Source organism: Pleurodeles waltl, chromosome 4_2, assembly GCF_031143425.1.
Source record: "Pleurodeles waltl isolate 20211129_DDA chromosome 4_2, aPleWal1.hap1.20221129, whole genome shotgun sequence".
Lineage (NCBI taxonomy): Eukaryota > Metazoa > Chordata > Amphibia > Caudata > Salamandridae > Pleurodeles > Pleurodeles waltl.
Window position 1 is genome coordinate 283,213,539 of NC_090443.1, and position 26,089 is coordinate 283,239,627.

The 26,089-nt window shown below is 47.3% G+C and overlaps 1 protein-coding gene across 7 annotated transcripts in view; it reads right to left on the reverse strand.

Moving 5' to 3' along the window:
- EP300 (E1A binding protein p300) overlaps window positions 1-26,089 on the reverse strand; it is a 498,766-nt gene that overhangs the window by 173,375 nt on the left and 299,302 nt on the right. For all 7 annotated transcript variants that reach the window (XM_069231138.1, XM_069231137.1, XM_069231136.1 and 4 more), the window contains 4 exons: window positions 9,987-11,033; window positions 9,106-9,282; window positions 8,366-8,528; window positions 1,018-1,136 (listed from right to left, as the gene is read on the reverse strand). In XM_069231138.1, the coding sequence (XP_069087239.1) occupies window positions 1,018-1,136; window positions 8,366-8,528; window positions 9,106-9,282; window positions 9,987-11,033 (1,506 nt within the window). The remainder of the gene's footprint in view (window positions 1-1,017; window positions 1,137-8,365; window positions 8,529-9,105; window positions 9,283-9,986; window positions 11,034-26,089) is intronic.

Consider the following 26,089-nt stretch of genomic DNA (forward strand, 5'->3'; position numbering starts at 1 on the left):
TGGACAAAATGCTTGGAATAGGACAGAAAATTCAAGGTATGCACTGTGGCCTCCAAGTAGCACAGAAGCAATGAATGCCCAACTCAGGAGCAGGTCTCTAATGTCAGAGTAGTGAAAGGTGCAAGGCAAGGGTACCCAGGACGCGCGAGTCCAAGTTAGACACAAGGCAATGAGTGGAAGGCAGCAGACGTCACACAACAGGAGTAGCAGCCCAACACACAATACAGAGAACACAAGCAGCCCTCCCAGGTACCTCCCCTCCGTCCGGCCCACTCAGCAACCTGCCACAGAAAGCCCCAACACCACGGACAAGAAGCCAAGCTGAGGGATTGTATGCAGGGCAGCAGGGTCCAGAGCAGGAGGCATCATTGGCAGCTTCCAGATAACCCTGCCCCCCCCCCCCCCCCCCCATCCCCAATCTCCCACTCCACTCCCTCTGCACCCACCCCAAAAATCAGATTCACACCCAAACCCCCACCCAAAACACACAAATAAAATTGTGGCTAGTCCACAACTAAATATCACAAGCAAGGCTCAGACTGCTTCAGCTTCAATGATGGTCCTGAGCATCAAGTGCCACTGTCAAGAGTAGTACTGGAGTCTCCCAGCCAAGGACCGACTTGTGTTACCAGAATTTCCAACTCCGTTAAACAGGTGTCACTATAAGAGCAAAACATATCTCACCCTTCCCAAAAGTGGTTACTTCTCCAGCACCGCTATCAGGTGTCACTGTAACAGCACTTGGCTATCCCTCCCAGGGACTATTATTGCATCAGCACTGCCCAGTAATGATCAGTAGATGTCGCTGTAAGAGCAGAACTTTGAGCTTCATCCCTCCAAGGGGGCTGTCTGACTGCAGCAGCACTCCCAAACCTTCCAATAGTGGTCAGTGTGAAGGGCATACAGAACAGCAGGTACGGCCCCTCTAAAGACCCAACAGAAAGCAAGAAAAGCCACTTCTCACCTCATGTTGTCCACCCACCCCAAAAGATAATTCCACAAGATGGGAACACTTACCGGGATTCCCAAGACCTGGGGATCTACAGGCTGACGAAAAGGGAGAGATTCAGGATCCTGGCGGTAAAGAGCCTCTAGAGTGGGCATTAGGGCCTGACGCAGCTCCTCAGGCTTGAATACTATTAGAAATAAGAAAATAATTCCAAGGCAAAAACAGTGTTAAAGTTCCACTCATCTTAAGTAAGGTGTACCTAAAATCTTAGATGGAGATGGTCATTAATTTTTGCAACAAAACAATATGAAACTCAAACATCCTGGGGCCACAGTAAAGCGGCTCTGACAGATTTTTGTAATCCATTCACTGTGAAAACTCATCCTTGGCCACCTGAGCTCATGACAGCCTCCTACTTCTGTCTATACAGAATCAGGTAGATTTCAGCTCAAGAAACTGAAAGAGGGCCTTTTGCAGATTCACTGGCACAGCTTCCTTTGAAGTAGAAGTCCTTGAATTTGCCTTTATAACAACTAGAAAGCTTGACATCTTATTAATGAAGAACCAATAGCAAACTAAACAGATAAAGAGGAAAGTTTGGTCTAACTTTCAAATCGGATTCTGTCACAAAAGAGCTGTTTTTGTCTTCCTTTACAGTTCAGAGGAATGACTAGAGATATTTTCTGCATCTACTTTGGGAACGCCGGCTCCTTTTGCACTGTTTCAACTGTCTACAAATAGGGCTGTTGCACTAATGCAAGTGAAAACACTGGACTATTAACTGGCATTGTTAAGGCACACTGGACTATTTTCCCACACAGTAAAGACACGATGCAGACAACATGTGCAGGCTTTGCAGAAGAGAACCCAAACCAATTATGCATATTACCTGTTTATGCCCAAAACTTCTTAATGCCCACAGAGATTTACTGCTTACACTATTCATTGACCTAAAGGTCCGGACATGCAGATAGGCTGTTGCAAAAGCTTTAAATCCAATTTACACAATGAACATAAAGTTTGTCAAATTAATTTCAATATTGGTGAGAAAAAAACAGATCGCTCAGGGAGGCTTCTTTGCACTGCCTGTAAATTTCACTTTCCCCACCCGTACCTCTAGGGCTCAGACTTTCATTCTGCATTTTCACAAGAGGAAAAACAATGTTTAAAATTGTTGGTTTTATATTTTCACATTTAATGATTTTAACTTATCACACAGGATTTCAATAAACTACAATAACAATCACTAATGCGACTGAATAAGGCAGAAACTAATGAACCTCTTGAGAGCAAAAATAGCCGTTAGCAAAATGTTCTTCTGCCGTAAAACAAATGCTGTTACTCAAGTAAAAGGTATTTTAACCAAATACTAGAAACTGGGGAACTTTGCAAAGAGCTCAATTGGTCACTGTTCCACAAAGAGGAAAACAAGAAATCGGTACTCCTTTAATGAGCAGGGTAAGCGAAATGTAGTGAGCAAAATACTTATAATGGTGTAGGAAGCTGGCTCGTATACACAATACCCAAGTAGGGTATAGTGTGTACAGAGTCCACCGGATCCCCAGAGGCTTTACAGAGGCCAAAGTAGAAAATACTAATGCTATCTTTTGTGTTTATGCATCAAACAATATACTTTGTTACTTTATTTCTAGAACGAAAAGGATCTTTGTTGCAGGTAAGTACAGTTTTAAGAATGTATAACATTTAAGTAACAAATGCACTTTGCAGATAAGCAATACTTTTCAATAACAAAAGTGGATAGTGCAGAAATCATTGAAGGCAATGCAGTCCTAGGGGAGGATAAGTCCCAACAGTTTACAGGCGAGTACTTGGATTACAGTCCCAGTCTCTGGAGGTTAGGGTGTCCACAGCGCAAGGTTCAAGAAGACATCAAGGGTACACCACCAGCAACACAGGGCAGGCCAGGTGCTGAGGTCAAAGGTGTTGTATGGAAACCAATGGAGACTGGGGCACATAGAAGAGACAGGTAAGCACTCACAACTTCAGGGCACAGACCTGGGGGGTGGGGGGTTTAAAATAAGGCCACAGGTCAGTACCAAACATACACCCTCAGGAGAGCAGGGGTGGCCGGGTGCATGATGACAAAACTGAATCTGGGAGTGGGGTGGGGTGTTTTTAACACCTGGACAGGTAAGTAGAGATTCCACTGGACATCGGTGGACCATCGGTTGGGTTCCCCGAGGCCAGGGGGCTGCGGGTGCAGGGGTACTTTTAGGCATAGGAATCTTCACCAGAGCCAGTCACAGACTCTGGATTTAGGATGCTGGCATCGTGTTGGCCAGGAGGGGTCAACTCAGGGTGGACTCAAGGTCGTAATCACCTGGGGACCTTCTCTGGACTTGTGGGCCACCAGAATTTGGGCCTTGGGCGTCGGCTGTAGAGTGGGTAGGAATTTGCAGATCAGGAGGGCTCTGGAGTCCTGGTTGGAGGTTTCTTGGTAGACTGGGCCAGTGTCCTCAGGAGTTCTTGGTCCTTAAGGCAGACAGGCAGTCCTCTGTGGGTTTGTAGAAGTCACTGGTCCTGCAGGACAAGTCGTCGTCTTCTTGTAACAGGAGTCTTGAAGCTGAAGACAGGCCAGTAGGGATGGGGCCAAGTCAGTTGTCATCTCGAGTCTTCTCTGCTGGTGAGGCTCTTCAGTCCTCCTTTTCAGGTCGCCATGAATCTGAAGGACAAGGTTCATGGGTGCCCCTAAATACTAGATTTAGGGGGCGTTACAGGGGTCAGAGGGCACTAGCCAATGGCTACTGACCCAGAGGGTGGCTATACCCTTCCTGTGCCCCCCTCCCTTTGTGGAGGGGGGAAACATTCCTAACCCTATTGGCCAACATCCTCCAGACCAAGATGGAGGATTTTGTCAGGAGGGGTTCACCTCAGCTCTGGACACAATGCCGAAAGGGGCACTTTCCTACAATAACCACAATGCCGGTATTAACTCCACTGGCCACAGTGCCAGATGCACCTAGAGTACAGCGGATTATGGTGTTTGAGATGATCTTGCCATCCGTAATCACCGCGTGTCCAAGCTGCCTGTATGGTTCAGGGAGTTGTTGGAGGAGTTCTTCCATCTCATACATATTCATCCTGTTATATCAGGAGAACGCTTCAACAGAGTTAGTTATTCACCAGTGTGTGGCTGATTGTACTGCCACCTTCATTCCCAATGCATAAATCTCTCCTTGTCAGGAGGTGGAACATCCCAGGAGGAAAGTGCCTCTTTTTGACATGGTTACCTCCCAATTTTTGCCTGGTATCTGATGTGATTTCGACTGAAAGTGCACTGGTTTCCTGTTAACCAGGTCCCTGGTGCCAGATCTCTTTCCCAAAGCTGCACATTTGTTTCCTCAATTGGCAAAACATTTAGCACCTTCTGGAAGCCATAGTAAGTGGTACCTCTGGTACCTAATGGAGGCTGGGGCTCAGGTTATGGCGTACACCTATGGTGTGGCACTCTATACGGAGTTCCGCAACCCTTAGTGATAGAGTTTTGCTGCCTAGTTAACCAAAGCTCTCTAGGGGTAGCTGTGGAGCAGCAGCTCAGGCTTATCAAGGAGGAGTGTAAAGCACTTACAATAGTACAGTAGTTTGTCTGTGAATGTCACACAAGAAAGAACCACACCAAGTGCTACAAAGATAAAGTATTCTTTATTTTATTTCTATTTCGCACAGGCTGCAATGAGGCCTGCAGACAGTTTGCAAGGGCTCTCATAGGTGGCTTAATACATGATGCAGTCCATCAGAAACCCCTGGTGTGCCAATGCCCTGTGTACCTAAGTATATACTAGGGACTTACATGGGTGCAGCAGCATGCCAATTGTGGGGTGTAAAAGTTTACTAGCAAGCAAATTTAGAGGAGAGCGCACAGACGATGGGCTCCTGATTGGCACACTGACACCAGGCAAAAAGTGGGGATAACTACGTCAGAAAGATGCTATTTTCCTACACTTGTATTGACCAGTGTCCAGCACATGCATTTAAAATAGCTTCCCTGGTCACTTACTGTGTCTGAGAATCGATGGGGACCTAGCAAGGGCTTATCTGCTTGTGCAGATATGCCCTCTCATGTAATATAATGCACCCTGCTTTACGGCTGTAAGGCCTGCAAGAGGGGTGACTTAAATATATTGCATGCAGTGTTAAGAGACACAGCAGACAGGCTGTGGGCCATGTCATGTTTTCACTTTTGTCTGCACCAAGACACGCAGCCTGCAATGGCACCTCTAAGGTGCCCTTTGCGCGTGTGTGTTTTTTTAAAATAAATCCATCACTGGGGTTCAGTGAGGGTTTATTATTCTGAGATGTTTGATACCAAACATCCCAAGAGTCAGAGAAACCAGCATAGCTAGGGAACTCGTACTGACCAGTGTCCAGTACATGCATTTTTTTAAAATGGCTTTCCTGTGCACTTACTATGTCTCAGAATCAACAAAGACATAGCAGGGGGGCATATTTGCCCATACATATGCGCCCTCATGTGTAATATAATGCACCCTGCCTTAGAGCTGTACTGCAACCAGAACCCAGCTCCCTACAACATGCATATACATTTTATGAAAAGTAGCCACGCTTGGTATAACTTCGTGCTACAGGGAAGTGTCATCAGGTGATGAAGGTTTATCTGTATCCAACAAAGAAAATGACAAAGGGTGGCAAATATCTGGGAGATTTATATGGTCCTATGCATGATTCTCCCCAATCGTGCAAAAAAACAAAAGACTGCACAGTTCCAAAGGAAAAGCAGATCATCACTACCAATTTGGGGAGGGGTCACCCGGTACCTGCAAGCAATTTGTACCTGAAACAACAGCCCTCCTCACCATCTGGTGACATGCTTCATCATTGGGCCATGCTCCTTGTTAGGCTGGCACTGCAATGCCTGATGGACCCCTCAAGGGAGCTCTTTGCCAAAGATCTTATTGAAATATTTGCCGGAGATGTATGCAAGAGTGTGGGATTGGAGTCAAAAAGGATGTTAAAATTGACTGGGGAAATCAAAAGGACAAACCTTTATTACAAAATGGAGCCCTTGTCAAGATTAAAAACATAAGAGGGTTGGTAAAGTTGGATATAATGACCCAGTCCCCCTCCACGTTGGTCTGCTTTATGTCCTGTACCACTATTCTTTGTACTAACATAAAGCAAGGTCGTGTGTGGGTATTTTCAACACTACCTATCCCAAAAGTCTGGCCAACATGTTTCTTACTTGGTAGTCTAAAAATATGCTGTTGATTCGTCAGGGCTTACAAAAAATCCTAATCCTCACTGTCAAATTGACACATACCATAAACCTTATTGTAGTTTTGGCAACCTAAGCAAGAACCCTCCTAGAGTCAGAAGAATGGGCCCCATAGGGATAGCATCGGGCGCTTATAGATCAAAAAAGTCTACTAATTTCTAGCGTGAACATAGCTATCCGGAACACCTACCCCTGCTCCGTGTTTCCTGGTTTATCTGTATCACCTGGGAGATTTACATCATAGTCATACTATGGGTAGTCCCTGGGCTCAGTATCATAGGGAGAATGGGTTCACTGGATACAATGGGCTGCCCTCGCCATAGTACGAATCTAGTCTTCAGTGAAACTTTAGGAGGTAATGAGTATGGGGATGGCTGCGAGGGAGGAGAAAAAGGAGATTGCGTATGAAAGGTGTGCATTCCAAGGCAATATGGTCCTCAAAGGACGACTTACTCTTCCTTGGCAGAGTCTTCAGTGGCTGTGTAGTGGAGATTTTCCTAAACTGTAAGTGGATGAAGAGGTGCTTTTGGTGAGCATTTAATTCCTCCTGCAAGTGCTGGAGACATGGTGCCAAGTGGGCTTTCAGCTTCTATGTTGTTTACGACGTTGAGGTGTTCGGTGCAGAGGGTGGCTTCAAAGCCAACGTGGATTTCGATGCCAGTGTCAGTATCACCTTTGATGCCAAGGTCAACAAGCCACTCAGCTTAGTCAGGCCTTTGTGTCTGGAAAAGGGAGCAGTGTCGCTGCAAGGGTTTCTGTTGGTGCCGAGTATGGGCAGAAACTAGTCGTGGACCAGCAGACTGTTGATTTAACGGACTCAACGTCTGACCCCCCCCCCCTCCCTCCCTGGGACACTGCTCTGCCTGTCCATGAGGTTGTTGTGCAGCAATGGTTTGTGATTGGGTACTGACCATACTCACAGTAGAAATCATAGGGGCTTGTCGAACCTCGGAATCTTGATGCTGCCCCCCTCAGATTTGATAGGCAGGTGTACTTCCGAACTGGACTGCAGCTCCTGGGCCTCAGAAGGGCCAGCTTCTTTCTCAAACTTGACGTCACGATCCACCAAGATATCTGAGTGCTGTCTCCATTGCTCCTTTGCATTCTCTAATGGGCCCACCTCTGCTTGCATCAGTATTGAAGATTCTTCTTTATCCAGCAGGTTAGGCAGGCCTGGCACATGCGCTCACTGCGCTTAGGGGAGGTATAGATTGCAGACTTGGTAGTCAGTCCCAGGGAAATTGGAATGACACTACTGGTAGGGTGTTCTTTTCCATCACTGACTTGGCATTCTATGAAAAAGGCACTGAAGACAAGGGTCAAAAGGACCTGGGGTGGGGAAAGGTGGAGGCGAGGGGTGCTTTCAAAGCCCCAGCAGAAAGCATTGAAGTCAGAGGGTTGTACGGTGCAGAAATACTATTCCACTGTGGCAATCCTAAGGTGTGAGATCCATCTGCGTGGCAAGAGCAATACTTATGTACTCTTGCCACAACGGCACACATTATAACACTTGTCCTAATCGTTTGGTGGTGGAAATCGATAGGCACATTTTGGTGGACAACAAAACAGACGTCCAAGCCATTTAACATGAGAACTAGCTCTCAAGATTCGGTTGCTTGCCTACCAGCTCAAACATTTCTGAGTATTACAACAGCCTGAGATGGCTTGACTCAAGTCTATCAACTGACTAAATGTGGCATTTGAGAGCCTGAATAATTACTAACAGAATTAACTACTTTGCTCTGGCGAAAAGATGTATGTCTACAGAAGAACTGAGGCTAGGGAACATGGGATGTACACATCCTTGTCATACGCCCTCTAACGTTTTGCCCAGATGGAAAGTAGCACAAACATCTTGTCATGCAAATGGACAAGCTGAGAAGAGGCAGAACGATGCATCTTGTCTAAAGAATGTGTTGTTACTGAAAAGGATGGGGCTATAACACCCTGGATTTTGCCACAGTAGTGCTCAGGCAAGTTTAAGCAGACTCCTAAATCTGCCCACAGTACAGCTTGTGCAGGGCTGTAAGCACACAACTCAGCCCCCAGTTAGTTCTGGGCCAGAAAAACGTTTCTCAATCTGCCCCAAAAGAGTCCTAAGGTTGGCTAGAGAGCACAAGATTCTGGCCAGGAAAAGTGTCAAAACTAAAAGGGAGTCTTACTTTTCCGCTTCGACTGTCCAGAAGGGGCAGGTGAAGACTGGGTGGCAGGAGTGCTTGGATCATCTCCCTCCTCCTCCTTGACTTCAGCTTTGACTTCGGGTTTCTTGTCATCCATCTCCATGGGCTCAGACTTACACTCCTCCTTTATGGGCTCACTCTTAACCTGGCAAGGAGAATACAAAGTTTACCATTCAGTATTCCTGGGACAACACTGTCACTTCTCATCTAAAAAGACAGGCTAGGGTATTCCCTCACATACCTCAGAAAGGTGAGGTTCTCCTATCCAACAGGGCCAGTATGATTCCTCCCAGTCACCAAAGACAGAGCTGCAAAATTCTTATTGAGTAGGAAAACCTAGGCTCACACTACCCACTCAAACAGATGCAAATTTCTTTCATTTAGTAGGACTTGTACCGGACCTACTACAAAAAGAAGTATTCACACAAAACAAAAAAAACTGCCATTCTAATCTAACATAACTAAGTACGATCAAGTAGGGCTCTTCTCACCTACCTGAGGAAATGATAGCCCAAGAGAGCTAACTGTTAGTACTGCAGAGACAGCAGAGGCTCACCTCTTTAACAGAACAGGCTAGACACTGCCACCAAAGAAAAATGTTAATTCTAGCATCTTTGTCCACAGGAAATGATGCCCCTTTATTAGAAGTCATACGCAGACAACCAACTGTTGCCCCCACAGCAACACAAGAGGCTCCTTTCACCCATCATGCTATAAATCACCTCTGGTTTCTCCTCCACCTCCGCCTCAGAATGATCCACCTCTGGCTCCTCCTCTTCCTGTTTAATCTCTGGCTTCATCTCCTGCTCGGGTAGTGTCTGCTGAGAGTTCACCTCTGTGCTGCTGGTGGAGGGTGGGTTGGACACTGGTCCATCCAGGTTTGCTGTTGCCTGGGAAAGCTAGCAGAAAGTCATTTCAAGAATTAATCCTCACTTCTGTTTGTCCTGCCAGTGACATTCCTGCTTAGGAGGAACACTTAAGGATGAGGCAAGAACTAATATCTGCTCTGGCAAGAATGATTAAACAAATCATTCACCCCACCCATTTAATTAAACTCTTGCTTAATATTAAAGCTTAATCAGCTTTGCTCTGAACTTCCTCTTGGGGATCAACTCTGGACCATAAATACATCAGAGAGCCCATATTTGTTCTACTGGGTTGTCTGTGGTCTAGTTTCACGTGTTTTGTAATTAGACTACCAAAGATCTACTGAGAACAGAGTCCTGGCCTTGTGGTCTCTTAACGTGCATCCTTAAGAGGAAAGTGAAGTACACTGCAGCTTGCGAATGGATCTCGGCAGCAGAGACCATTCTCTAAATAAAATGTTAAAAACGATTTGCTGAAATGAGACTTATCAATAAAGGCACAATGTTTCAGGAGATTCTCGGAGTGACACTGAGTTCTTCACATTATCAATGTCATGTCAGACAAGCCCAAAACACAGATCTTTGTAAACTTCTACCACCCATATGTAGCAATAAAGAGAATATCAATTTCAAGTCACTAAACAGTGTTTTGTTTGCAACATATGCATTCAAAATAAACAAATTCAAAGTTAGTTTAACACAAACAAGTCATTTTGCAGTTGCAGGCACATACTTACAGGAGTGCTGGGGTGATGCAACGCCGCTGGTGGAGAAGGCACGGATGTACTCATCGTGCTAGGCTGAGATGGAGGCCGTAGCGGAGATGTAGGTCGTGGCAGGGATGGAGGCCTCGTCTGCTGCTGTGGTGGTAGCTGGTGTTGCTGCAGTGGTGAATGATGTGGTTGTTGCTGCCCTGCTTGTTGATGCAGTTGCTGTTGCATTGGGGACTGATGGGGCTGTTGCTGAGTTGGTGATTGATGTGGTTGCTGCTGCACTGGCGATTTCAGTGGCTGCGGTAGTGGCGATTGTTGCGGCTGCTGAAGCTGGGAAGGGGGTTGATGCGGGGGTTGTAATGGTGAATGATGCGAATGGGGCTGCTGCGAGGGTGGACGATGCTGTTGCAATTGCTGTGTGGGTGGTTGCTGCTGCAACTGCTGTGAAGGGGACTGATGCTGCAGCTGTTGTAATGGCACCTGATGCTGTTGCAGCTGATGAGTTGGTTGATGCTGCTGAAGCTGCGATGGTGACTGATGCTGCTGTAATGGTGGCTGGTGGTGTGGAAGCTGCTGTGACGTAGGCTGGTGTTGCTGCAGTTGCTGTGACGAAGGTTGGTGATGCTGCTGCATTGGAGATTGGTGTTGTTGTGGCGGAGGCTGATGCTGTTGCTGCAGCTGCTGCATTTGCTGCAGCAGTGGCTGGTGTTGGAGCTGCAGTGGTGCTTGATGGGCCTGTGACTGGTGGTGAGGAGGTTGCTGCATTGATAGCAACGGCTCAGATGATGGCGTGACTGGACCATGAGGTGGAGTGGGCGTTTGGCGGGACTGCATGGGATGCCCCTGAGGCATGGCCTGTGGTGGTGGTGCAACACTAGGGGCACCCTGCGGCTGGGATGGCTGAGACCCTATACCTGGAGGAGTATGGTGAGGAGTAGGTGTACGGCTGGGAGCCGGAGAAGGAGAGTTGCGGTGCATGGAAGGCTGAGATGGGCAGTGAATCTGATTCCCAGGTGGCCCAGAAGACATGATGGGCGAATGAGCTGGATGGGACTGGTTAGACATTTGTGCCTGTGAAAAGAAATACAAGTATGAAACTTCAAATTGCATAGGTACACTGACAGAAAGGAAAGAAGAGCGACATAATGGCAGGAAGTTGCTAGAGGTAAATAAACATTCTAGACCCCCCTAGGTCAGACACAACCAGCTTAAGGAGACGATGATCACACTGGCATTAAAGAGGAAGACCACTCAAAGCAGCTGTAAACAAACTGACATTACATGCAGGAAGCACTGATCAAGTCCTACTGAAAGTACAGCTGATATCATTGTTCAAATTTTTTTCAATCCACATGTGTAGGAAGTTGGCTCTGTATGCACTATTTCAAAGTAAGGAATAGTATGCACAGAGTCCAAGGGTTCCCCTTAGAGGTAAGATAGTGGCAAAAATAGATAATACTAATGCTCTATTTTGTGGTAGTGTGGTCGAGCAGTAGGCTTATCAAAGGAGTAGTGTTAAGCATTTGTTGTACACACACAAGCAATAAATGAGGAACACACACTCAGACAATTCCAGGCCAATAGGTTTTTGTATAGAAAAATATATTTTCTTAGTTTATTTTAAGAACCACAGGTTCAAATTTTACATGTAATACTTCAAATGAAAGGTATTGCAGGTAGGTACTTTAGGAACTTTGAATTAGCAAAATAGCATATACAGTTTTCACATAAATCACATATAGCTATTTTAAAACTAGACAGTGCAATTTTCAACAGTTCCTGGGGGAGGTAAGCGTTTGTTAGTTTTTTGCAGGTAAGTAAACCACCTACGGGGTTCAAGTTTGGGTCCAAGGTAGCCCACCGTTGGGGGTTCAGAGCAACCCCAAAGTTACCACACCAGCAGCTCAGGGCCGGTCAGGTGCAGAGTTCAAAGTGGTGCCCAAAACGCATAGGCTTCGATGGAGAAGGGGGTGCCCCGGTTCCAGTCTGCCAGCAGGTAAGTACCCGCGTCTTCGGAGGGCAGACCAGGGGGGTTTTGTAGGGCACCGGGGGGGACAAAAGTTATCACAGAAAGTACACCCACAGCAGCACTGGGGCAGCCGGGTGCAGTGTGCAAACACACGTCGGGTTTCCAATGTAAATCAGTGGGAGACCAAGGGGTCTCTTCAGCGATGCAGGCAGGCAACGAGGGGGCTCCTCGGGGTAGCCACCACCTGGGCAAGGGAGAGGGCCTCCTGGGGGTCACTCCTGCACTGGAGTTCCGATCTTTCAGGTCCTGGGGGCTGCGGGTGCAGAGTCCTTACCAGGCGTCGGGATCTGGGAGTCAGGCAGTCGCGGTCAGGGGGAGCCTCGGGATTCCCTCTGCAGGCGTCGCTGTGGGGGCTCAGGGGGGGCAACTCTGGCTACTCACGGTCTCGTAGTCGCCGTGGAGTCCTCCCTGAAGTGTTGTTTCTCCACAAGTCGAGCCGGGGGCGTCGGGTGCAGTGTAGCAAGTCTCACGCTTCCGGCGGGAGATGTAGTTGTTTTAAAGTTGCTCCTTTGGAAACAAAGTTGCAGTCTTCGGTGAACAGGGCCGCTGTCCTCTGGAGTTTCTTGGTCCTTCTAGAGCAGGACAGTCCTCTGAGGATTCAGAGGTCGCTGGTCCTGGGGAAAGCGTCGCTGGAGCAGTGTCTTTAGAAGGGGGGGAGACAGGCCGGTAGAGCTGGGGCCAAAGCAGTTGGTGTCTCCGTCTTCTTCTGCAGGGTTTTTCAGCTTGGCAGTCCTCTTCTTCTTAGGTTGCAGGAATCAGAGTTCCTAGGTTCTGGGGAGCCCTTAAATACTAAATTTAAGGGCGTGTTTAGGTCTGGGGGGTTAGTAGTCAATGGCTACTAGCCCTGAGGGTGGGTACACCCTCTTTGTGCCTCCTCCCAAGGGGAGGGGGTCACATTCCTATCCCTATTGGGGGAATCCTCCATCTGCAAGATGGAGGATTTCTAAAAGTTAGAGTCACCTCAGGACACCTTAGGGGCTGTCCTGACTGGCCAGTGACTCCTCCTTGTTATTCTCATTATCTCCTCCAGTCTTGCCGCCAAAAGTGGGGCAGTGGCCGGAGGGGGCGGGCAACTCAACTACCTGGAGTGCCCTGTGGTGCTGTAACAAAGGGGGTGAGCCTTTGAGGCTCACCAGCAGGTGTTACAGTTCCTGCAGGGGGAGGTGTGAAGCACCTCCACCCAGTACAGGCTTTGTTACTAGCCACAGAGTGACAAAGGCACTCTCCCCATGTGGCCAGCAACATGTCTCGAGTGTGGCAGGCTGCTAAAACCAGTCAGCCTACACGGGTAGTTGGTTAAGGTTTCAGGGGGCACCTCTAAGGTGCCCTCTGGGGTGTATGTTACAATAAAATGTACACTGGAATCAGTGTGCATTTATTGTGCTGAGAAGTTTGATACTAAACTTCCCAGTTTTCAGTGTAGCCATTATGGTGCTGTGGAGTTCGTGTTTGACAGACTCCCAGACCATATACTCTTATGGCTACCCTGCACTTACAATGTCTAAGGTTTTGCTTAGACACTGTAGAGGCACAGTGCTCATGCACTTGTGCCCACACCTATGGTATAGTGCACCCTGCCTTAGGGCTGTAAGGCCTGCTAGAGGGGTGACTTATCTATACTGCATAGGCAGTGTGAGGCTGGCATGGCACCCTGAGAGGAGTGCCATGTCGACTTACTCGTTTTGTCCTCACCAGCACACACAAGCTGGCAAGCAGTGTGTCTGTGCTGAGTGAGGGGTCCCTAGGGTGGCATAAGACATGCTGCAGCCCTTAGAGACCTTCCCTGGCATCAGGGCGCTTGGTACCAGGGGTACCAGTTACAAGGGACTTACCTGGATGCCAGGGTGTGCCAATTGTGAAAACAAAAGTACATGTTAGGGAAATAACACTGGTGCTGGGGCCTGGTTAACAGGCCTCAGTACACTTTCAAATCAAAACTTGGCATCAGCAAAGGCAAAAAGTCAGGGGGTGACCCCCAGGAGGCCCTCTCCCTTGCCCAGGTGCTGTCACTATGGATCCATATCCCTTCACAAACCTCCTGTAATACCCAGTCAAGCCAAGGAATGCCCTGACTTGAGTCTGGGTTTTTGGAGCTGCCCAGTCCAGAATAGTCTGGATCTTAGGCTGGAGTGGCTGAACTTGGCCTCCACCTACAAGGTGTCCCAAGAAAACCACAGTTCCCTGCCCTATCTGGCATTTGGATGCCTTGATAGAGAGGCCTGCTGATTGCAGAGCCTTCAAAACCTTCTTCAGGTGGACCAGGTGATCCTGCCAGCTGGAGCTAAAGACAGCAATATCGTCAAGATAAGCTGCACTAAAGGACTCCAAACCAGCAAGGACTTGATTCACCAACCTTTGGAAGGTGTCAGGGGTATTCTTTAAACCAAAGGGCATAACAGTAAACTGATAATGCCCATCAGGTGTGGAGAATGCTGTCTTTTCTTTTGCTCCTGGTGCCATTTTGATTTGCCAGTACCCTGCTGTTAAGTCAAAGGTACTTAAGAATTTGGCAGCACCTAATTTATCAATCAGTTCATCAGCCCTTGGAATGGGATGGGCATCTGTCTTGGTGACAGAATTAAGTCCTCTGTAGTCCACACAAAACCTCATCTCTCTCTTTCCATCTTTGGTGTGAGGTTTGGGGACTAAGACCACTGGGCTAGCCCAGGGGCTGTCAGAATGCTCAATTACTCCCAATTCCAGCATCTTGTGGACTTCCACCTTGATGCTTTCCTTAACTTGGTCAGACTGTCTGAATATTTTGTTTTTGACAGGCATGCTGTCTCCTGTGTCCACATCATGGGTACACAGGTGTGTCTGACCAGGGGTTAGGGTAAAGAGCTCAGCAAACTGTTGCAGGACCTTCCTGCAGTCAGATTGCTGTTGGCCAGAGAGGGTGTCTGAATAGATCACTCCATCTACTGAACCATCTTTAGGGTTTGATGAGAGGAGATCAGGGGGAGGTTCACTCTCAGCTTCCTGGTCCTCATCTGTTACCATCAACAGATTCACATCAGCCCTGTCATGGAAGAGCTTAAGGCGGTTCACATGGATCACCCTCTTGGGGCTCCTGCTAGTGCCTAGGTCCACCAGGTAGGTGACCTGACTCTTCTTCTCTAGCACTGGGTAAGGGCCACTCCATTTGTCCTGAAGTGCCCTGGGAGCCACAGCCTCCAGAACCCAGACTTTCTGCCCTGGCTGAACCTCAACCATTGCAGCCTTTTGGTCATACCAAAACTTCTGGAGCTGTTGGCTGGCCTCAAGGTTTTTACTTGCCTTTTCCATGTACTCTGCCATCCTTGAACGTAGGCCAGGTACATAGTCCACTATGTCTTGTTTAGGCTCATGAAGAGGTCTCTCCCAACCTTCTTTCACAAGAGCTGGTGGTCCCCTTACAGGGTGGCCAAACAGAAGTTCAAAGGGTGAGAACCCTACTCCCTTCTGAGGCACCTCTCTGTAAGCGAAAAGCAGACATGGCAAGAGGACATCCCATCTCCTTTTGAGTTTTTCAGGGAGCCCCATGATCATGCCTTTTAATGTCTTGTTGAATCTCTCAACAAGGCCATTAGTTTGTGGATGGTAGGGTGTAGTGAATTTATAAGTCACTCCACACATTCCACATGTGTTTCAGGTATGCTGACATGAAGTTGGTACCTCTGTCAGACACCACCTTCTTAGGAAAACCCACTCTGGTAAAAATACCAATGAGGGCCTTGGCTACTTTAGGGGCAGTTGTCGACCTAAGGGGAATAGCTTCAGGGTATCTAGTAGCATGATCCACTACTACTAGTATGTACATATTCCCTGAGGCTGTGGGAGGTTCAAGTGGACCCACTATGTCCACACCCACTCTTTCAAAGGGGACCCCCACCACTGGAAGTGGAATGAGGGGGGCCTTTGGGTGTCCACCTGTCTTACCACTGGCTTGACAGGTGGTACAGGAGACACAAAACTCCTTAACTTTCTGGGACATGTTGGGCCAGTAGAAGTGGTTGACTAGTCTCTCCCACGTCTTGGTTTGTCCCAAATGCATAGCAAGAGGAATATCATGGGCTAAGGTCAGTATGAACTCTCTAAACTCCTGAGGCACTACCACTCTCCTAGTGGCACCAGGTTTGGGATCTCTTGCCTCAGTGTAGAGGAGTCCATCTTCCCAATAGACCCTATGTGTTCCAGTTTTCTTGCCATTGGACTCTTCAGCAGCTTGCTGCCTAAGGCCTTCAAGAGAGGGACAGGTTTCTTGCCCCTTACACAACTGCTCCCTTGAGGGTCCCCCTGGGCCTAAGAGCTCAACCTGATAAGGTTCTAACTCTAGAGGCCCAGTTCCCTCAGAGGGCAGAACTTCTTCCTGAGAAGAGAGGTTCTCTTTTTGTTGTGTTGCAGCTGGTTTCCCAGCTGTCTTTCCTGACAGGGCTGGGCCCTTTTTCCAGGCTCCAACTCTACTTGTTCACCCTGAGCCTTGCACTGTGCCCTTGTCTTGACACACACCAGTTCAGGGATACCCAGCATGGCTGCATGGGTTTTCAGTTCTACCTCAGCCCATGCTGAGGACTCCAGGTCATTTCCAAGCAAACAGTCTACAGGGATATTTGAGGAGACCACCACCTGTTTCAGGCCATTGACCCCTCCCCACTCTAAAGTTACCATAGCCATGGGTTGTACTTTAGTCTGATTGTCAGCGTTGGTGACTGGATAAGTTTGTCCAGCCAGGTATTGACCAGGGGAAACCAGTTTCTCTGTCACCATGGTGACACTGGCACCAGTATCCCTCAGGCCCCCTACACTTGTCCCATTAATTAAGAGCGGCTGCCTGTATTTTTGCATGTTAGGAGGCCAGGCAGCCAGTGTGGCTAAATCCACCCTACCCCCAGAGACTAATGTAGCTTCAGTGTGACACCGGATTTGCTCTGGGCACACTGTTGATCCCACCTGGAGACTGACCATTCCAGTGTTGGCTGGAGTGGAGTTAGAAGTGGTACTTTTCTTGGGACAGGCCTGGTCTCCAGTTTGGTGTCCAGGCTGATTACAGCTACGACACCAGGCCTTTTTGGGATCAAAGTTTTTACCCTTGTACCCAAAATTGTTTTGTGAAGAGGCTCTGGGCCCACCCTCCTGTGCAGGTTTTTGGGGGCCTGTAGAAGACTCTTTACTATTTTTGTTTTTGGATGTCTCAACACTCTTCCCCTGGGGAGGCTTTGTGACCCCTTTCTTTTGGTCACCCCCTGTGGAAGCCTTGGTCACCCTAGTCTTGACCCAATGGTCCGCCTTCTTTCCCAATTCTTGGGGAGAAATTGGTCCTAGGTCTACCAGATGCTGATGCAGTTTATCATTTGAACAATTACTTAACAGGTGTTCTGTCACAAATAAATTGTACAGCCCATCATAATAATTTACACCACTGCCTTGAATCCAACCATCTAGTGTTTTCACTGAGTAGTCCACAAAATCAACCCAGGTCTGGCTCGAGGATTTTTGAGCCCCCCCTGAATCTAATTCTATACTCCTCAGTGGAGAATCCAAAGCCCTCAATCAGGGTTCCCTTCATGAGGTCATAAGATTCTGCATCTTTTCCAGAGAGTGGGAGGAGTCTATCCCTACACTTTTCAGTGAACATTTCCCAAAGGAGAGCACCCCAGTGAGATATGTTTACTTTTCTGGTTGCAAAAGCCCTCTCAAAAGCTGTGAACCATTTGGTGATGTCATCACCATCTTCATATTTAGTTACAATCCCTTTTGGGATTTTCAACATGTCAGGAGAATCTCTGACCCTATTTATGTTGCTGCCACCATGGATGGGACCAAAACACATCTCTTGTCTTTCCCTTTCTATGGCTAGGAGCGGTCTCTCCAAAGCCAATCTTTTGGCCATCCTGGCTAACAGGAGGTCATCTTCACTGAGGCTCTCCTCAGTGATAACAGAGGTGCTGTGCCCTCCTGTGAGGGAAGCAGCATATCTGACTATTATGGTTGGAGTCAGGGATTGAGGGTCCCTGATCTCCCTAATTAGGACTGGAAGGGGGGAATTCTCCTCCAAGTCACTATCTTCCCCCTCTGTGAGGTCATCCTCAGAGGGGTTGGCTATTTCAAACTCTGCCAGCAGCTCCTGGAGCTGTTGTTTGGAGGGTCTTAAGCCAACTGGGATTTTCTTTATTTTGCAGAGAGACCTTCGCTCCCTCATCTTAAGATGGAGGTAAGGTGTGAGGTCGAGTTCCCTCACATTCTCTTCTGCACCAGACATTATGTTTCTAAAAGTTGGAATACTTTTTAAGAATCTAAAACTATTTCTAGAACCTAATTCAAACTTTCACAAAACTTTTAAACTCTAAAAGAAATGCTAAAAGGGACTAACACAAGGCCCTAGCAGAACTTTTAAAAATTTAGAAAAAATAGCTCAAAAGTCAAAAAATCAGTTTCTAATGACAATTTTTGGAATTTGTCGTGTGATCAGGTATTGGCTGAGTAGTCCAGCAAATGCAAAGTCTTGTACCCCACCGCTGATCCACCAATGTAGGAAGTTGGCTCTGTATGCACTATTTCAAAGTAAGGAATAGTATGCACAGAGTCCAAGGGTTCCCCTTAGAGGTAAGTTAGTGGCAAAAAGAGATAATACTAATGCTCTATTTTGTGGTAGTGTGGTCGAGCAGTAGGCTTATCCAAGGAGTAGTGTTAAGCATTTGTTGTACACACACAGGCAATAAATGAGGAACACACACTCAGACAATTCCAGGCCAATAGGTTTTTGCATAGAAAATGAAAATGTCACTTACCCAGTGTACATCTGTTCGTGGCATCAGTCGCAGTAGATTCGCATGTTTTGCAATAGCTCGCCATCTGGTGTTGGGCCGGAGTGTTACAAGTTGTTTTTCTTCGAAGAAGTCTTTCGAGTCACGGGACCGAGTGACTCCTCCTTTTGTCTCCATTGCGCATGGGCGTCGACTCCATCTTCGATTGTTTTTCCCCGCAGAGGGTGAGGTAGGAGTTGAATTGTAGTAATAGTGCCCATGCAATGGAGTGACTAAGTATGTACCTATTTAAGGTTGAGATGATACATATACAAATAGTTGAAGGTAACTTCCAAACTGCTACAGGCTCCCGGGGAGGCGGGTGGGCACATGCGAATCTACTGCGACTGATGCCACGAACAGATGTACACTGGGTAAGTGACATTTTCAGTTCGATGGCATCTGTCGCTGTAGATACGCATGTTTTGCATAGACTAGTAAGCAGTTATCTCCCCAAAAGCGGTGGATCAGCCTGTAGGAGTGGAAGTAGTCTGAAATAATGTTCTTAATACGGCTTGACCTACTGTGGCTTGTTGTGCGGATAACACGTCTACACATTAGTGCTTGGTGAATGTGTGAGGCGTAGACCATGTGGCTGCCTTACATATTTCTTGCATTGGGATGTTTCCTAGAAAGGCCATGGTAGCACCTTTCTTTCTGGTTGAGTGTGCCCTTGGTGTAATGGGCAGCTGTCGTTTAGCTTTAAGGTAGCAGATTTGGATGCATTTAACTATCCATCTGGCTATACCTTGTTTTGATATTGGGTTTCCTGCATGAGGTTTTTGAAATGCAATAATGAAAATGTCACTTACCCAGTGTACATCTGTTCGTGGCATCAGTCGCAGTAGATTCGCATGTTCTGCAATAGCTCGCCATCTGGTGTTGGGCCGGAGTGTTACAAGTTGTTTTTCTTCGAAGAAGTCTTTCGAGTCACGGGACCGAGTGACTCCTCCTTTTGTCTCCATTGCGCATGGGCGTCGACTCCATCCTCGATTGTTTTTCCCCGCAGAGGGTGAGGTAGGAGTTGAATTGTAGTAATAGTGCCCATGCAATGGAGTGACTAAGTATGCACTTATTTAAGGTTGAGATGATACATATATAAATAATTGAAGGTAACTTCCAAACTGCTACAGGCTCCCGGGGAGGCGGGTGGGCACATGCGAATCTACTGCGACTGATGCCACGAACAGATGTACACTGGGTAAGTGACATTTTCAGTTCGATGGCATCTGTCGCTGTAGATACGCATGTTCTGCAATAGACTAGTAAGCAGTTATTTCCCCAAAAGCGGTGGATCAGCCTGTAGGAGTGGAAGTAGTCTGAAATAATGTCCTTAATACAGCTTGACCTACTGTGGCTTGTTGTGCGGATAACACGTCTACACAGTAGTGCTTGGTGAATGTGTGAGGCGTAGACCATGTGGCTGCCTTACATATTTCTTGCATTGGGATGTTTCCTAGAAAGGCCATGGTAGCACCTTTCTTTCTGGTTGAGTGTGCCCTTGGTGTAATGGGCAGCTGTCGTTTAGCTTTAAGGTAGCAGATTTGGATGCATTTAACTATCCATCTGGCTATACCTTGTTTTGATATTGGGTTTCCTGCATGAGGTTTTTGAAATGCAATAAATAGTTGTTTAGTCTTTCTGATGTTCTTTGTTCTGTCAATGTAATACATTAATGCTCTTTTGACATCTAATGTATGTAGTGCCCTTTCAGCTACGGTATCTGGCTGTGGAAAGAACACTGGAAGTTCCACTGTTTGATTTAGATGGAACGGTGAAATAACCTTTGGCAAAAATTTTGGATTGGTCCTTAGGACGACCTTATTCTTGTGTAGTTGTATAAAAGGTTCCTGTATTGTAAACGCCTGAATCTCGCTTACTCTTCTTAGGGAAGTAATGGCGATGAGAAATGCCACCTTCCAGGTTAGGAACTGTATTTTGCAGGAGTGCATGGGTTCAAAAGGTGGACCCATAAGTCTAGTTAGGACAACATTTAGGTTCCATGAAGGAACAGGTGGTGTTCTTGGTGGTATAATTCTCCTAAGGCCCTCCATGAATGCTTTAATGACTGGTATCTTATATAGGGAAGTTGAATAGGTAGTCTGCAGGTATGCAGATATTGCTGCAAGGTGTATTTTAATGGAAGAGAAAGGCAGGTTAGATTTTTGTAAGTGAAGCAAGTAACCCACTACATGTTCTGGAGTTGTGTGTAATGGTTGTATTTGATTAATATGGCAGTAGCAAACAAACCTCTTCCATTTACTTGCATAGCAGTGCCTGGTGGATGGCCTTCTTGCTTGTTTTATGACTTCCATACATTCTTGGGTAAGTTGTAAGTGCCCGAATTCTAGGATTTCAGGAGCCAGATTGCTAGATTCAGCGATGCTGGATCTGGGTGTCTGATCCTTTGGTTGTGCTGTGTCAACAGATCTGGCCTGTTGGGCAATTTGATGCAGGGTACCACTGATAGGTCTAGCAGCGTTGTGTACCAGGGTTGCCTTGCCCAAGTTGGTGCTATCAATATGAGTTTGAGTTTGCTTTGAGTGAGTTTGTTTACCAGGTAAGGAAGGAGAGGGAGAGGAGGAAAAGCGTAAGCAAATATCCCTGACCAGTTCATCCATAGGGCATTGCCTTGGGATTGTTTGTGTGGGTATCTGGATGCGAAGTTTTGGCATTTTGCGTTCTCCCTTGTCGCAAACAAGTCTATCTGAGGTGTTCCCCAGAGTTTGAAATAAGTGTTCAGTATTTGGGGGTGAATTTCCCATTCGTGGACCTGTTGGTGATCTCGAGAGAGATTGTCTGCGAGTTGATTTTGTATCCCTGGTATAAACTGTGCAATTAGGCGAATTTGGTTGTGAATTGCCCAATGCCAAATTTTTTGTGCTAACATGCTTAACTGCGTGGAGTGCGTCCCTCCCTGCTTGTTTAGATAATACATTGTTGTCATGTTGTCTGTTTTGACGAGAATGTATTTGTGAACTATTATTGGTTGGAAAGCTTTTAGTGCTTGAAAAACTGCAAGAAGTTCTAGGTGATTGATATGCAGTTTTGTTTGATGTACGTTCCATTGTCCTTGTATGCTGTGTTGATCGAGGTGTGCTCCCCACCCTGTCATGGAAGCATCTGTTGTTATTACGTATTGTGGCACTGGGTCTTGGAAAGGCCGCCCCTTGTTTAAATTTATGTTGTTCCACCACAGAAGCGAGAGGTAAGTTTGGCGGTCTATTAACACCAGATCTAGAAGGTGACCCTGTGCTTGAGACCACTGTGATGCTAGGCATTGTTGTAAGGGCCTCATGTGCAGTCTTGCGTTTGGGACAATGGCTATGCATGATGACATCATGCCTAGGAGTTGTAATACCATCTTTGCTTGTATCTTTTGTGTTGGATACATGCGTTGTATGATGGTGTTGAAATTTTGAATTCTTTGTGGACTTGGAGTGGCTACTCCTTTTGATGTGTCTATTATGGCTCCCAGGTATTGTTGTACCTTGCGTGGCCGAATTTTGGATTTTGTGAAATTGACGGTGAACCCTAGTTTGAAGAGGGTTTGTATGATATGATTTGTGTGATTTGAGCACTCTATTAACGAATGGGCCTTGATTAGCCAGTCGTCTAGATATGGGAACACATGTATTTGCTGCCTTCTGATGTGTGCAGCGACTACCGCTAGACATTTGGTAAAGACTCTTGGTGCGGTTGTTAATCCGAAAGGCAGTACCTTGAATTGGTAATGTATTCCTTTGAATACAAACCTTAGGTATTTCCTGTGCGATGGGTGAATTGGTATATGGAAATAAGCATCCTTGAGGTCTAAAGTTGCCATGTAGTCGTGCAGCTTTAGCAATGGCAATACTTCTTGTAGTGTGACCATGTGGAAGTGGTCTGATTTGATGAAAGTGTTGACTACTCTGAGGTCTAGGATTGGTCTCAGTGTTTTGTCCTTCTTTGGTATCAGAAAGTACAGTGAGTAAACTCCTGTGTTTATTTGTGTGTTTGGCACTAATTCGATTGCATTCTTTTGCAATAGTGCCTGCACTTCTATCTCTAGGAGATTGGAATGGTGTGTTGTTAAATTTTGTGCTTTTGGTGGTATGTTTGGAGGGAACTGTAGAAATTCTATGCAGTAACCATGTTGGATAATTGCTAGAACCCAAGTGTCTGTAGTGATTTTCTCCCATGCTCTGTAATAATGACCTATTCGTCCCCCCACTGGTGTTGTGTGGAGGGGGTGAGTGACATGTGAGTCACTGTTTAGTAGTAGGGGTTTTGGGGCTTTGGAATCTTCCTCTATTTCTAGGGAATTGCCCTCCTCTATATTGTCCCCGAAAACCTCCTCTATACTGTCCTTGGTAACTGGACGGTGTGGCTTGTGAGGTGCTGGCTTGTGTGCTTTGACCCCGAAACCCCCCTCGAAAGGGCGTTTTACGGAATGAGCTGTAATTCCCTCTGCTCTGCGGGGAGTAGAGTGCGCCCATGGCTTTGGCAGTGTCCGTATCTTTTTTGAGTTTCTCAATCGCTGTGTCCACTTCTGGACCGAACAGTTCTTTTTCATTAAAAGGCATATTGAGAACTGCTTGTTGAATCTCTGGTTTAAATCCAGACGTTCGGAGCCATGCATGCCTTCTGATAGTTACAGATGTATTAATTGTCCGTGCAGCTGTATCTGCAGCGTCCATGGAGGAGCGGATCTGGTTGTTGGAGATGGCCTGTCCCTCCTCAACCACTTGTTTTGCCCTATTTTGGAAGTCTTTGGGCAGATGTTCAATGAGATGTTGCATCTCGTCCCAGTGGGCTCTGTCATAGCGCGCAAGTAGTGCCTGGGAGTTCGCGATGCGCCACTGGTTTGCAGCTTGTGCTGCGACTCTTTTACCAGCTGCATCAAACTTGCGGCTTTCTTTATCTGGGGGTGGTGCATCTCCAGATGTGTGAGAGTTGGCCCTTTTCCTAGCTGCTCCTACAACAACAGAGTCTGGTGGCAGCTGTGTTGTGATGAAAGCCGGGTCTGTAGGAGGCGGCTTATACTTTTTTTCCACCCTTGGTGTGATTGCCCTACTTTTGACCGGGTCCTTAAATATGTCTTTTGCGTGCCGGAGCATACCAGGGAGCATAGGCAGGCTTTGGTAGGAGCTGTGGGTGGAGGAGAGTGTGTTGAACAAGAAATCATCCTCGACCTGTTCTGAGTGGAGGCTTACGTTGTGAAATTGTGCTGCTCTAGCCACCACCTGAGAGTACGCGGTGCTGTCTTCTGGTGGAGATGGTTTTGTAGGGTATGCCTCTGGGCTGTTATCTGACACTGGGGCGTCGTATAGGTCCCATGCGTCCTGGTCTTGGTCACCCTGGCTCATGGTGGTGTGAGCTGGGGAGTGTGATGGCGTTTGTGCTGGTGAAACGTTAATCACGGGCGGAGGAGAGGGTGGTGGTGTAACTCTTTTCACCACTTTTGGTTGTGGTGCTTGTTCCGTCTGGAACTCCAACCTTCTCTTTCTCCTAATGGGGGGAAGGGTGCTTATTTTTCCTGTCCCCTGCTGAATGAAGATACGCTTTTGCGTATGGTCCGCATCAGTTGCTTGTAGCTCTTCCTCAAACCTATGTGTAGGAAGTTGGCTCTGTATGTGCTATTTCAAAGTAAGGAATAGCATGCACAGAGTCCAAGGGTTCCCCTTAGAGGTAAAATAGTGGTAAAAATAGATAATACTAATGCTCTATTTTGTGGTAGTGTGGTCGAGCAGTAGGCTTATCCAAGGAGTAGTGTTAAGCATTTGTTGTACATACACATAGACAATAAATGAGGTACACACACTCAGAGACAAATCCAGCCAATAGGTTTTTATATAGAAAAATATCTTTTCTTAGTTTATTTTAAGAACCACAGGTTCAAATTTAACATGTAATATCTTGTTCGAAAGGTATTGCAGGTAAGTACTTTAGGAACTTCAAATCATCAAAATTGCATGTATACTTTTCAAGTTATTGACAAATAGCTGTTTTAAAAGTGGACACTTAGTGCAATTTTCACAGTTCCTAGGGGAGGTAAGTTTTGATTAGTTTTACCAGGTAAGTAAGACACTTACAGGGTTCAGTTCTTGGTCCAAGGTAGCCCACCGTTGGGGGTTCAGAGCAACCCCAAAGTCCCCACACCAGCAGCTCAGGGCCGGTCAGGTGCAGAGTTCAAAGCGGTGCCCAAAACACATAGGCTAGAATGGAGAGAAGGGGGTGCCCCGGTTCCGGTCTGCTTGCAGGTAAGTACCCGCGTCTTCGGAGGGCAGACCAGGGGGGGTTTTGTAGGGCACCGGGGGGGACACAAGTTGACACAGAAATTTCACCCTCAGCAGCGCGGGGGCGGCCGGGTGCAGTGTAGAAACAAGCGTCGGGTTTGTAATGGAAGTCAATGGGAGATCTAGGGATCTCTTCAGCGCTGCAGGCAGGCAAGGGGGGGATTCCTCGGGGAAACCTCCACTTGGGCGAGGGAGAGGGACTCCTGGGGGTCACTCCTCCAGTGAAAGTCCGGTCCTTCAGGTCCTGGGGGCTGCGGGTGCAGGGTCTCTCCCAGGCGTCGGGACTTTAGGTTCAAAGAGTCGCGGTCAGGGGAAGCCTCGGGATTCCCTCTGCAGGCGGCGCTGTGGGGGCTCAGGGGGGACAGGTTTTGGTACTCACAGTATCAGAGTAGTCCTGGGGTCCCTCCTGAGGTGTTGGATCGCCACCAGCCGAGTCGGGGTCGCCGGGTGCAGTGTTGCAAGTCTCACGCTTCTTGCGGGGAGCTTGCAGGGTTCTTTAAAGCTGCTGGAAACAAAGTTGCAGCTTTTCTTGGAGCAGGTCCGCTGTCCTCGGGAGTTTCTTGTTTTTTCGAAGCAGGGGCAGTCCTCAGAGGATGTCGAGGTCGCTGGTCCCTTTGGAAGGCGTCGCTGGAGCAGGATCTTTGGAAGGCAGGAGACAGGCCGGTGAGTTTCTGGAGCCAAGGCAGTTGTCGTCTTCTGGTCTTCCGCTGCAGGGGTTTTCAGCTGGGCAGTCCTTCTTCTTGTAGTTGCAGGAATCTAATTTTCTAGGGTTCAGGGTAGCCCTTAAATACTAAATTTAAGGGCGTGTTTAGGTCTGGGGGGTTAGTAGCCAATGGCTACTAGCCCTGAGGGTGGGTACACCCTCTTTGTGCCTCCTCCCAAGGGGAGGGGGTCACAATCCTAACCCTATTGGGGGAATCCTCCATCTGCAAGATGGAGGATTTCTAAAAGTTAGAGTCACCTCAGCTCAGGACACCTTAGGGGCTGTCCTGACTGGCCAGTGACTCCTCCTTGTTATTCTCATTATTTTCTCCGGCC